Source organism: Xenopus tropicalis, chromosome 3, assembly GCF_000004195.4.
Source record: "Xenopus tropicalis strain Nigerian chromosome 3, UCB_Xtro_10.0, whole genome shotgun sequence".
Taxonomy (NCBI): Eukaryota; Metazoa; Chordata; class Amphibia; order Anura; family Pipidae; genus Xenopus; species Xenopus tropicalis.
The window spans coordinates 40,590,859-40,604,589 of record NC_030679.2 but is presented as its reverse complement, the minus strand read 5'-3'; the positions used below and the strand labels follow the sequence as shown (position 1 = coordinate 40,604,589).

The 13,731-nt window shown below is 40.7% G+C and overlaps 1 protein-coding gene across 10 annotated transcripts in view; it reads left to right on the top strand.

The window, feature by feature from the left end:
* Positions 1-13,731, top strand: part of ablim3 (actin binding LIM protein family member 3) — a 131,667-nt gene that overhangs the window by 87,993 nt on the left and 29,943 nt on the right. For all 10 annotated transcript variants that reach the window (XM_018092201.2, XM_031898816.1, XM_004912838.3 and 7 more), the window contains exons 5-8: positions 201-327; positions 3,454-3,547; positions 7,568-7,655; positions 12,463-12,521. In XM_018092201.2, coding sequence (XP_017947690.1) covers positions 201-327; positions 3,454-3,547; positions 7,568-7,655; positions 12,463-12,521 — 368 coding nt within the window. The remainder of the gene's footprint in view (positions 1-200; positions 328-3,453; positions 3,548-7,567; positions 7,656-12,462; positions 12,522-13,731) is intronic.

Genomic DNA, 13,731 nt, shown 5'->3' with positions numbered 1-13,731 from the left:
AGCGCAAGCACCATAAATCATTGTGTCGGGACCTGCTTCTGCTGCCTGCATTATGGAGTCACAAGGAAGGCCGTTGTATTTGCTTGATGCTATCTTTAATTAACATCTATTCTGCAAGTGTGCTTTTATTGTGTGTCTCAAGCTATTATCAGGGCAGCCGAAAGTTCTCCATGACAGTGTATTTTTTCTTTTTCATACAGACTGTGCAGGGTGTAAAGAGGAGATTAAACAAGGCCAGTCCCTGCTAGCGCTGGAAAAACAGTGGCATGTCAGTTGCTTCAAGTGTCAGACATGTGGCATTGTCCTGACTGGAGAGTATATTAGCAAGTAAGTTACCATGTTACTGAGGTGCTAGGGGGTTCTTCAGAAATTCAGTAGAGGGCCCAGTGACAGGTCCACCTTGCTTTTGAAGCAGGAAATAATAACAGGGGACTATATTGCCTGAAGCCAGCATATTTGGGACCCAAACTTTAGATTAAGAACCTGAGGTAAAGGTGATATTTAGAAGTATATAAGGCTCATTTACATCTGCAAACAGTCAGTTGCCTGTAAAAGCACTTTCATTAAAGGTACTTGCAGCAAAATGCTTGCACTTCCATATAGTTGCACTTGGTGTCGTTCAGTCCTTCCACTCTATATAGATATAACCTTTCACTCTCCTAGGTAGTTTCTCTGTCCATGCTGTAAAAATCACACTGGTCTCTGTCTTCTTTGTACAGTTGGAGCCATAGTGTGATATAACCCTTAGGAGCCATGTTTTCTCATAACTAAATGGCACCCACTGCACAGAGAAGACATTGCTGGTGGTGGCCACATTAATTTCTGCAGCATTGCTTCTTGCATCAATCTGTATTGAAAAACAGCTTCTGTTCTTTTGAGGGATTCAAACAAAATCCTTAAACTTAGTGGGAGGACGTTTCACCCCCTTTAATGCACAAATATGTGTGCTGCACTTCTTAGAGTAAAAAACAACTTAAAGCAATGGTCTCCCAAGCAAAGGAACCGAAAAGCGCCTGATATAATTGAAAGTGGGCATAGTTATAATGGAGCATGGCCTAGGACATGTTTTCCTGTTGGGAGGAATAGCTAACTGCTATATATATATATATATATATATATAGTGTGTGTATATATATATATATATATATATACAGTGGAGGAAATAATTATTTGACCCCTCACTGATTTTGTAAGTTTGTCCAATGACAAAGAAATGAAAAGTCTCAGAACAGTATCATTTCAATGGTAGGTTTATTTTAACAGTGACAGATAGCACATCAAAAGGAAAATCGAAAAAATAACTTTAAATAAAAGATAGCAACTGATTTGCATTTCATTGAGTGAAATAAGTTTTTGAACCCCTACCAACCATTAAGAGTTCTGGCTCCCACAGAGTGGTTAGACACTTCTACTCAATTAGTCAACCTCATTAAGGACACCTGTCTTAACTAGTCACCTGTATAAAAGACACCTGTCCACAGAATCAATCAATCAAGCAGACTCCAAACTCTCCAACATGGGAAAGACCAAAGAGCTGTCCAAGGATGTCAGAAACAAAATTGTAGACCTGCACAAGGCTGGAATGGGCTACAAAACCATTAGCAAGAAGCTGGGAGAGAAGGTGACAACTGTTGGTGCGATTGTTCGAAAATGGAAGGAGCACAAAATGACCATCAATCGACCTCGCTCTGGGGCTCCACGCAAGACCTCACCTCGTGGGGTGTCAATGATTCTGAGAAAGGTGAAAAAGCATCCTAGAACTACACGGGAGGAGTTAGTTAATGACCTCAAATTAGCAGGGACCACAGTCACCAAGAAAACCATTGGAAACACATTACACCGCAATGGATTAAAATCCTGCAGGGCTCGCAAGGTCCCCCTGCTCAAGAAGGCACATGTGCAGGACCGTCTGAAGTTTGCCAATGAATGATTCAACCTGAATGATTCTGTGAGTGACTGGGAGAAGGTGCTGTGGTCTGATGAGACCAAAATAGAGCTCTTTGGCATTAACTCAACTCGCTGTGTTTGGAGGAAGAAAAATGCTGCCTATGACCCCCAAAACACCATCCCCACCGTCAAGCATGGGGGTGGAAACATTTTGCTTTGGGGGTGTTTCTCTGCTAAGGGCACAGGACAACTTATTCGCATTAACGGGAAAATGGACGGAGCCATGTATCGTGAAATCCTGAACGACAACCTCCTTCCCTCTGCCAGGAAACTGAAAATGGGTCGTGTATGGGTGTTCCAGCACGACAATGACCCAAAACATACAGCAAAGGCAACAAAGGAGTGGCTCAAGAAGAAGCACATTAAGGTCATGGAGTGGCCTAGTCAGTCTCCGGACCTTAATCCAATAGAAAACCTATGGAGGGAGCTCAAGCTCAGAGTTGCACAGAGACAGCCTCGAAACCTTAGGGATTTAGAGATGATCTGCAAAGAGGAGTGGACCAACATTCCTCCTAAAATGTGCGCAAACTTGGTCATCAATTACAAGAAACGTTTGACCTCTGTGCTTGCAAACAAGGGTTTTTCCACTAAGTATTAAGTCTTTTTTTGTTAGAGGGTTCAAAAACTTATTTCACTCAATGAAATGCAAATCAGTTGCTATCTTTTATTTAAAGTTATTTTTTCGATTTTCCTTTTGATGTGCTATCTGCCACTGTTAAAATAAACCTACCATTGAAATGATACTGTTCTGAGACTTTTCATTTCTTTGTCATTGGACAAACTTACAAAATCAGTGAGGGGTCAAATAATTATTTCCTCCACTGTATATATATATATATATAACATAGTAGAAGGAGGGCACACACCACAATGGGAAAAATGCCTGGGTGCCAGGTAAAACTTTAGAAATACAGAGAACAGAGTACTCGGCACTCACAGGTCTAGGTGAAAAAAACAGAATATTCTTTAATGTGAAAAATCGACATTTCAGTCGCAATTTAGGATCTTTCTCTGAGAAAGCTCCTAAATTGTGAACGAAATGTCGAAATGTGTTTTTTTTGCACATTAAAGAATATTTAGTTTTTTTTCACCTATACCTGTGAGTGCTGAGTCCTCTGTTCTCTCTCTCTCTCTCTCTCTCTCTCTCTCTCTATATATATATATATATATATATACATATCTTCCCAGCAGAAACACACACTGCAAAGAACAGATGCCTTATTGCCTTATTAGTAAGTCAGTGTAAAAATCAGAGAGACATGGGCGAATGTTAAAAGCAATTGTCAAAGCAACATAATCAAGTTAATGCTGAAATCTCAGATGACTTCATTGACAATGCATTTGTCCTTGTCACTCTGGTTGCCAGCAATATACTGGGGCTAATTCTGCAGAAATAGCTCTCTGGTGGTAATAAGACATGGGCTATGTTTGTGTCTATAAGGGATGCATTGCTGAATAATAACAGCGGGCAGTGGCCTTACCCAGCTGTGTTCTCCTTTCCTGCAGAGACGGTGTGCCTTATTGTGAGTCGGATTATCATGCCCAGTTTGGCATCAAATGTGAAACTTGCAACAAATACATCAGTGGCAGAGTTCTGGAGGTACGGCATGGTTCTGTTATTACCAGGATTAAGTAGTTGAATGTTTTAGTTACATGTTAAGTGCAACACCTACTGAAATCTCCCTATCTACATACACTAACTTTTCACTAGCTCTGTAATCTGGCTCATTTTATTATTTGCAATCTAGTAGAATTGCCTAACATAACCACCTCCTTGACAAGAAACTGCAGGGGCGCATCATTATCAGTGTCATATTTTATACAAGGACTAGCTGAGCAGGTTAAGAATAATTGCTGAGAGAGGGCCACGTAAGGGGAACTATGACAAAGTTGTACAATTCCTTCCCCAGCTGTCTGCTATAAAGATGAGACAGCAAACATCCACTGCCATGAGGAACAGCTGTTCAGCATGTTTAAAGCAAGAACATAAAGGGCATGAGCAATTCAGCTATTACATAAAGCCATATATATTAATCATAAAATGATTTTAATGCCCCTTTTAACTGCCCCTTTCAGCTTTATACTTTAGCTAGCTAGTATCACAGCTTGGCAAAATCTGTAGCTTCCAAAACAGCTATTGTCTGCATCCTGTCCCCTGGTGTTTCTTGGTCCGGCGCGTGTTGCCTTTCTTGTAATTAGTTCTGCCGCTCTGAAAGCCATTCATGGACTCCACATAGCAGCACAGGATGCTGGGAGAGTCACCGCTTCTGCTTCTCATAGAAAAGAAAATGAATGGTTCAGCCAGATAAAGATTAGATATCTTTTATATTTCTTTGCTCTTTGTTACCACTGTTTGGTTGTTGCTTTACATTTTATAATTTAACTTAGTGGACGCTTAGGGGAACCCTTTGTGCCTAAAGTTAAGGGGTCCACAGGCATAGACAGCATTAAAGTGAATAGAAACTAACTTCATACAATAAATGGACACGGTGGGGTAGGGCTTTTTTTTAAAAACTTTCCCATGGGGATTTGACCACATTTTTTTAAATAATGGATATTGTCCTCTGGTCAAAAACACATTTTTTTTCTAACTGCAGTAGGCTAAATGATTAGGCTGGATAGCTACTGCTGCTGTATTTCTCATTCACTCATTTTTTAATGAGCAGGGCTCCTTGAGGCCAGATTCCTAGTCATGGCCACCATTGTTGGTGCTGTTGCACATTAGACATTTCAACAGTAAATGCCTGATTATTCATTTAGTGATCTCTTGGTGTGCAACATCTCCCCTAGTGGATGCTGAAGCCTATAATCAGGGCACACAGCTGCAGGTCAAGTATACAGCTGCAGGGGTCTAGTTGCCTGCTCCACTGCTCTTTAAACAGACAAAGGTCTAGTGAATTAAGATGAACCCAGCATCCAGGTAATGGTTTCCCAGTAGCTCATTTTTAGAACAGTATATATTTCTGAGATTTAAAAAGGACACATTTTTTTCCCCTTTTAAATTTGCCTGAGCTCATTCTCATCCCTGCCAGCATCATGTTCATGTAGCCATAATTGAAGGAAATCGGCCTGAGCAGCATGGAGCCAATGGACTGGAAATAAAGCACTTCAGCACCTCAAGGCAGTCACTGTGACCTTGAAACTGGTGCTTTTCGTACACATCAAATACAGAGCAGGGGAGAACATGATAGCAGGGTATGGAGCTCAGGTGCACTTCCGCCCTTACTGCCCTTTTGTGCTGGCCATTATCTCTCTGCATGCTGGAGAAAATGATACAACCTGAAGCTGTTTGTCATTATGCAATTAGCCCTGCATAGCACATTTTACCATTTGGCATACGGAATCATATTCTTACAGTATATACAGGTCCTTTTCAAAAAATTAGCATATTGTGATAAAGTTCATTATTTTCTGTAATGTACTGATAAACATTAGACTTTCATATATTTTAGATTCATTACACACAACTGAAGTAGTTCAAGCCTTTTCTTGTTTTAATATTGATGATTGTGGCATACAGCTCATGAAAACCCAAAATTCCTATCTCAAAAAATTAGCATATCATGAAAAGGTTCTCTAAACAAACTATTAACCTAATCATCTGAATCAACTAATTAACTCTAAAAACCTGCAAAAGATTCCTGAGGCTTTTAAAAACTCCCAGCCTGGTTCATTACTCAAAACCGCAATCATGGGTAAGACTGCCGACCTGACTGCTGCCCAGAAGGCCATCATTGACACCCTCAAGCAAGAGGGTAAGACACAGAAAGAAATTTCTGAACGAATAGGCTGTTCCCAGAGTGCTGTATCAAGGCACCTCAGTGGGAAGTCTGTGGGAAGGAAAAAGTGTGGCAGAAAACGCTGCACAACGAGAAGAGGTGACCGGGCCCTGAGGAAGATTGTGGAGAAGGACCGATTCCTGACCTTGGGGGACCTGCGGAACCAGTGGTCTGGAGTAGAAACATCCAGAGCCACCGTGTACAGGCGTGTGCAGGAAATGGGCTACAGGTGCCGCATTCCCCAGGTCAAGCCACTTTTGAACCAGAAACAGCGGCAGAAGCGCCTGACCTGGGCTACAGAGAAGCAGCACTGGACTGTTGCTCAGTGGTCCAAAGTATGTCATTCGGAAATGAAGGTGCGAGAGTCTGGAGGAAGACTGGGGAGAGGGAAATGCCAAAATGCCTGAAGTCCAGTGTCAAGTACCCACAGTCAGTGATGGTCTGGGGTGCCATGTCAGCTGCTGGTGTTGGTCCACTGTGTTTTATCAAGGGCAGGGTCAATGCAGCTAGCTATCAGGAGATTTTGGAGCACTTCATGCTTCCATCTGCTGAAAAGCTTTATGGAGATAAAGATTTCATTTTTCAGCATGACCTGGCACCTGCTCACAGTGCCAAAACCACTGGTAAATGGTTTACTGACCCTGGTATTACTGTGCCCAATTGGCCTGCCAACTCTCCTGACCTGAACCCCATAGAGAATCTGTAGGATATTGTGAAGAGAAAGTTGAGAGACACAAGACCCAACACTCTGGATGAGCTTAAGGCCGCTATGGAAGCATCCTGGGCCTCCATAACACCTGAGCAGTGCCACAGGCTGATTGCCTCCATGCCACGCCGCATTGAAGCAGTCATTTCTGCAAAAGGATTCCCGACCAAGTATTGAGTGCATAACTGTACATAATTATTTGAAGGTTGACTTTTTTTGTATTAAAAACACTTTTCTTTTATTGGTCGGATGAAATATGCTAATTTTTTGAGATAGGAATTTTGGGTTTTCATGAGCTGTATGCCACAATCATCAATATTAAAACAAGAAAAGGCTTGAACTACTTCAGTTGTGTGTAATGAATCTAAAATATATGAAAGTCTAATGTTTATCAGTACATTACAGAAAATAATGAACTTTATCACAATATGCTAATTTTTTGAAAAGGACCTGTATATTACAATGTCATAGGGAGAGGGAATGTCAAATCATGAATACAGGCCTGATTAGGACTGTATGGGGGGATAGCATCAGAATCTTTTGGAGCACTGTACGGAGTGAGCAGTACAATTTGCACCTAGTGAGTCGGTCCAGGCTGCTTTGATGAACTGCACATGAGGTTTAAGTACAGGGTGCACAGACACAAGGGAGCCCTGGGATTAACTTCTGCCAAGAGTTGGTCTTATTTTCAGGACTCCCTTTATGTGTTGTCCCTATACACTTAATTGATTTGATCCTTTTAAATGAGACCTGGCACCCACATTTGCACCTTCTTTAAATAAGAAAATGTAGGCATTATGCTAGAATCATAGCGACAATACTGTACTGTGGGTAAAAACATGTTGAACATTTTTGCATAATGCACATACATTGGTAAATGAACAACCATCCAGAATCATTCAGATTTGCTACAATTTTCCTTTTTTTATATGAAGTCCACAAAAGAACATTTTAAGTGCTTTCAGAATCCATTTTCTATCAAAGGTACATTAAACTTAACACAAAAGCAATATTGTTTTATCCCCATGGGCAGAGAACAGACTGAAATATATTTTGAGGCACATAAAAAAAAGCATGAAATGAAAGCCAGTATAGGATTGTGTGTTTGTAAATGTTCCTTTATTGCTTCCTTCAGGCAGGCGGCAAACACTATCACCCCACGTGTGCGCGCTGTGTGCGCTGCCAGCAGATGTTCTCGGAGGGAGAAGAAATGTACCTAACAGGTAATGTATACGCCAGCCTTGGCACCAGGCAGGGCATCTAATACATTTGGCACCCCAGGCTGTTGGACATGATAGGTCAAAAATGTGCCCCAGTATATTCTGTCCCTTTCTATGTTTTGTTTGTTTTTTTTATTTTTAAATATCCAATTTGAACTTTTATCTCTCTTCCTGCTACATTCTTTCTTCTAGTTGCATCATACTGATATCACTGGAGCAATCAGTAAATGGCAGGAGAACTATGAGAAAGGTGATGTGATAGAGTTATATTTAGCAAGTCTGCAGTGGTACCGAGGGCTGGAATTTTTCAGGCCTACGTGGCGGAGGGCCGATAATGAAAGGCAGTTTTGACCACTCCCCTTTTTTAAACTGCACCCACTTCAAACCACACCCGTGTTATCACAAGAACTTCTAAGACCATACCCACATTAATGGTGACAGCACGGCAAAAACCCAAATGGTTGGTGCTCACTATACAGATATCACCATTCATATGTGAAAGTCATATTAAGCCACACCCTTAGATCAATATGCCTGCTACTCATCTGTGCATAGCACAGCAACCCCCAGCATATAATTACACACCTTAGGGACCATATCATGACTATTAACAAACTCCCAGAACAAACCCCCACCAGGTTCACCTCCCACAGGTAGCACAGTGCAGGCAGAGTATGGCACACACAGGCAACATAGGGCAGGCAGAATATGGCACACACAGGAAGCATAGAGCAGGCATAGTATGGCACACAAAGGGAGCATAGAGCAGGCATAGTATGGCACACATAGGGAGCATAGGGCAGGCAGAGTATGGCACACACAGACAGCATAGGGCAGGCAGAGTATGGCACACACAGGCAGCATAGAGCAGGCATAGTATGGCACACACAGACAGCATAGGGCAGGCAGAGTATGGCACACACAGGCAGTATAGGGCAGGCAGAGTATGGCACACACAGGCAGTATAGGGCAGGCAGAGTACGGCACATAGGCAGCATAGGACAGGCAGAGTATGACACCCACAGGCAGGGTAGGGCAGGCAGAGCATGGCACACACAGGCTGCATAGGGCAAGCAGAGTATGGCAACCACAGGCAGGGTAGGGCAGGCCACCAGTTGGACAGCACTGCTCTAATAGGTGCATTTTGCAGTGCATGGATGACTATATGCAGTCATCCAGGTACAACAAGCACATTACTGAACACTATGGTCTGCTGGACTCTGTCTATAGTAATCTGCAAGGATCCTTATTACCATCACCATGGGCCAATAAGAAAACAGTTCTCGTTATTCCTTACTGTTTGGATACTCTGCCTTTGCCCCTTATATATAATGCACAGCTGATCTGCATACACAGGATAGGCAGACTCCTCTCTTTTAGTTTATTAAAGAATAGTGTGGCCTTTTAACATGCTTCAGTTGACCAGTATGGTGGAAATGCCGGGAAAACCTAGCTGTGGCCTAGGAAATATGGCACCCTGGGTCATTTGCCAGCTTTCTGCAATTTCTTGGTAAATGACCCCTACTTTGTTTCAAAAGCCAATATGATGTATGGATATTTGTAATTACTGAAATATTCTTAATGATCTTTTTTCCATCCCTGTAAAAATCATTAGGAATTTAATTAACCTGCCTGCCCATACCTTAATATATATATACATAGAGAGAGAGAGGGTGAGAGTACCAAAGTCACAGGGACTTAGTGCTAAAGGATAAAAGTTTTATTGAAAAAAATCTAACATTTCGAGGACAACATTTCGAGCACCAACAGCTTCTTCCTTAGGGAAAGAGACAGTAGTAGTAGTAGGGTTTACCTAAGACTTTTACCACCATCTACTTGCGTGGTCCTTGTGAGTTTGTTATCAGGCAATTCCATCCCCAACACACCCTGAAGGAAGACATTATCTGTATTTCAACTTTAATTTTGCTTTAGGCCAAATTCACAGAGAAAAACCTGGCAGCCATAATGACTACCTGCCAGAGGAAGTTGAGGAAAAACAGCATGTATAAACTTTGAGATAGAATCTTTTTTACATAGAGTTTCTGACACTACAGAATGTTATGTATGGAAGCGCAACTTGTGTTTTAGTTCCGCTACCATTCCAGCATGAGCCTGTGTCATCCTTGTTATGCCAGGGTAGTGCCAGTGATATAACTCTAGTGCCCTCTTCTGGGCAATGCTCGCTCTGTTCTCCAGCAGAAGTATGATTATAGTTTTTGTGCCAGTATAACAGTACAACACAGAATAGTGATGTTCCCACATTATTACTGGTGACATATGTTCTATAAAACCATACAGTTATATAAAATGAATTCTTCAATATCCCAGCCCATACCCAAGCTATTATAATATTGTGTGCAATCTGCCTAGTTAGAGGCAGCAAATGTACCTGTACCCAATTGCATAGGAAAGAGTTTTCCCAGCTCACTATCAATACTCACCTACCCTCATAGCATTCTTGCACAATAAAAATGCTTAAGGGAAGAGGAATTAATCAATAAACCTTATCTTCTTTTGCAGAAGGAAACCAGTACTTAATATTGCCTTTAGCACACTAGTTAACGGTGCAAGAGGAAGGCAGTTCTGCTTCCCGTCAGACACTGTCACAATGCAGCCTTCTGCTTCATGTATATGCTTACAATAAACTTAGAGAGAAAAGAATGTATCGGAATAGATCTAAAGTTTATATTAAGTGTATACATGAAAGGAAGGATGCATTGTGACAGTGTAGGACAGGAAAGGACATACAAACGCATCAAAATATATGTGCTAACTATTCTCACTCTTACTATTCTTATCTGCCATGGAAGTGCCAACAATAAAAACAAGCAGATACACAGCTATGTATAAATCACTGTATCAAGTGATGCACCCTTAGGGGCTGATTTACTAAGACACGATTTCGAATCCGAATTGGAAAAATTCCGATTGGAAACGAATATTTTGCGACTTTTTCGGTAATTTTGCGATTTTTTCGTATTTTTGGCGATTTTTTCGGCGTCTTTACGATTTTTGCGTAAAAACGCAAGGTTTTCGTAGCCATTACGAAAGTTGCGCAAAGTCGCAATTTTTTCGTAGCGTTAACACTTGCGCGCAAAGTCGCGCCTTTTTCGTAGCGTTAAAACTTAAAAGGCGCGACGTTTCGCGCAAGTTTTAACGCTACGAAAAAATCGCAACTTTGCGCAACTTTCGTAATGGCTACGAAAAACTCGCGTTTTTACGCAAAAATCGTAAAGACGCCGAAAAAATCGCAAAAAATACGAAAAAATTGCAAAATTACCGATCATTACGAAAAACGCAATCGGACGCATTCGGCCCATTCGTGGGTTAGTAAATGTGCCCCCTAGTATTCCTTTCGACCAAACAGCTACACCAAGAAAATGTACAAAATTAGGCACAGTGTCTCAGGTGTCTCACTGCTGTAGAAAAATGCTTACAAATTGTGATTTTTGCATTGATACAATATACGGGAGAAGTCTATTTTTGATTATCCCCTTCATAAAAATATGCCCAAATTAAGCATACAGTACTAGAGCTGAACCTAAAGACTCCACCAATAGAATTTAAAGGGGCTTTTTACTTTAATTGAACTTCTAGGATGTAGAGAGTGCTATTCTGAAACTATTCGCAATTGGTCTTTTTTATTATCTGTGGTTTTAAGTATTTAGCTTTTTATTTAGCAACTATCCTGTTTGGGATTTTAGCAGCTATATGGTTGCTAGGCTCCATATTACCCAGGCAATAGTTTAAATGAGAAACTAAAATAACAAAAGAAGTGGGTCTGCATAAAAGATAAGTAATAAAAATTAAATGAAATGAATGAAATTGTAGCCTCAAAGAGCAACAGCTTTTTGGCTGCAGGATCAGTGACCCCTTTTGAAAGCTGGAAAGAGGCAGAAAGCAAATCTTTAAAAAATGATAAAAAATTATAACCAGGCCAAATGAAAAGTTGCCAAGAACTGGCTCTGGGTGAGCTGCCTATCAGTTCTTGAAGCACAGGGGAAAGGAACCTAAAGCTAAGCCAGCAACAGGGGGCTTGTGCTTTCTATGTCCGCCACTGTGTGTATCCTGTCTATATGTTAGAAAGCTTTTCTTTTTTCAATGTCATCTTCTTTATTGGTCTCAAGCACTTGATGCAAATGTAATCAGTGTGTCGGGGATTAAAACATAAGCAATAGCTGTGTGTGTCACATGCCCAAGTAATGAGGCAGAGAGGGGGAAAGAAGGCATCCTCAGACCCATATGCAGACCACATTAAAGTGATATTCATGTTGGAACACATGTAGATGAACAAAATATGAGTAGCCAGTATGTACCTGCTCTTTCTTCAGCATGAATATTCAAAGAGACAACATTGTTAGCAATGTCTGAGGCAGGATACGGCTTCCCTGTGTGGGTACCATCAGTGCAATTTAAGATGCTAATACTGATTGATACTTTCAATGCCGGAAGCTTGAAGAAGTCAGACAGAGCAATTATCAGGGATTCCCTAGAGAGCTCACAGCCATCTTCATATTCAAGGTGACCTTCTCAAGTCTGCATTAAATACCCCATTATCTTCCAGCAGTCTAGGGGAATGTATTTGTTCTGTGCATACATTTTCACATTATGAAGTGATTCACCACAAAGTACCTTTTAAAAAAAAACTAAAAACTTCCATGGGCTTGAAAGAGATTTTCTGCCAAGTTAATTCCCTGTGACTCTCTATTTGTATTCAGTGTTTCTTTTGTGTTGCTGTTTCTGCTTCATTCTAGCAGTTTTGACTATCTACATGCAATTATACCAGCTAAAATGCTGAATTTCTCCCCAGGCTCTGAAGTGTGGCATCCAATCTGTAAACAGGCAGCTCGTGCAGAGAAGAAGCTAAAAGTGAGTAAAGTGACACAGCAAAGCTGCCTGCAATCATTTTACGTTTTACCTACAGGGGGTGGGTTGTTCAGTTCCTTCAATATATAAATAGGAAGGTCCAGTTGTAGGACCTTACTTTCTAAACTGATAGTTCATGAGGTCCATACATTTGATATATTCTCTGGGACTATGCATCTCAGAAATACACATCTAAAAGAACAAGGCCATACACGTAAGACCAAGCTTGTCCTGAAATGGTTGTTTTTCGTTAACGAAAATGACCATTTTAAGTGATATTGTCTGGTTGAAGCTAGGAAACTACCTGTTTGGGCCTGCAAACAGTTGGACAACGGACAAATTTCATTGCTAACGCCAAAAATTTTCAAACTTGACCAAGTTTCTGACCAGTGTCAGATGTGCGATTATTCTGTGCCCACTAACCTTACAATAATTTAACAGATTTGTCAGAACGCACTGAAATAGGTCATTAGGGAGAGAAAAATATTAACGTGTATGGCCTTTCCTTATGATTAAAAGGTTAATTCAGATAACTAATAAGAGACTATACTATACTAAAGGACAATATAGGTACAGCATTTGCTTCACATCTTTTTAAAGGAACAGTAACACCAAAAAATGAAAGTGTATAAAAATAATTAATATATAATGTACTATTGCTCTGCACTGGTAAAAGTTGTGAGTTTGCTTCATAAACACTACTACAGTTTATATAAATACCCAGCTGTGTAGCCATGGGGGCAGCCATTTAAATTGAAAAAAGGAGAAAAGGCACAGGTTACTAAGCAGATAACAGATAAGTAGCATAGATTCCCATTGTATTCTACACAGTTATCTGTTATCTTCTTATGTAACCTGTGCCTTTTCTCCTTTTTTCAATTTAAATGGCTGCCCCCATGGCAACACAACAGCTATTTCTGTTAACTACAGTAGTCTTTCTGAAGCAAACACACAACTTTTACCAGTGCAGGGCAACAGTACATTATATTTTAATTATTTTAAAACATTTTTATTTTTTAGTGTTACTGTTCCTTTAACCTTAAGATTTTTAGCTTCATAAAGCAAACAGCAAATGCTACATGCTGATTGGTTGCTGTTGGCTAAAAGGCCTGGAGCAAACTTTACACCTGTTGATACATTTCCCCCATTATGTGTGTTGAAATTCTCCAGTAAATAGTCAACCTAAGTTTAGTCAGATCTGAGATCCAGACTT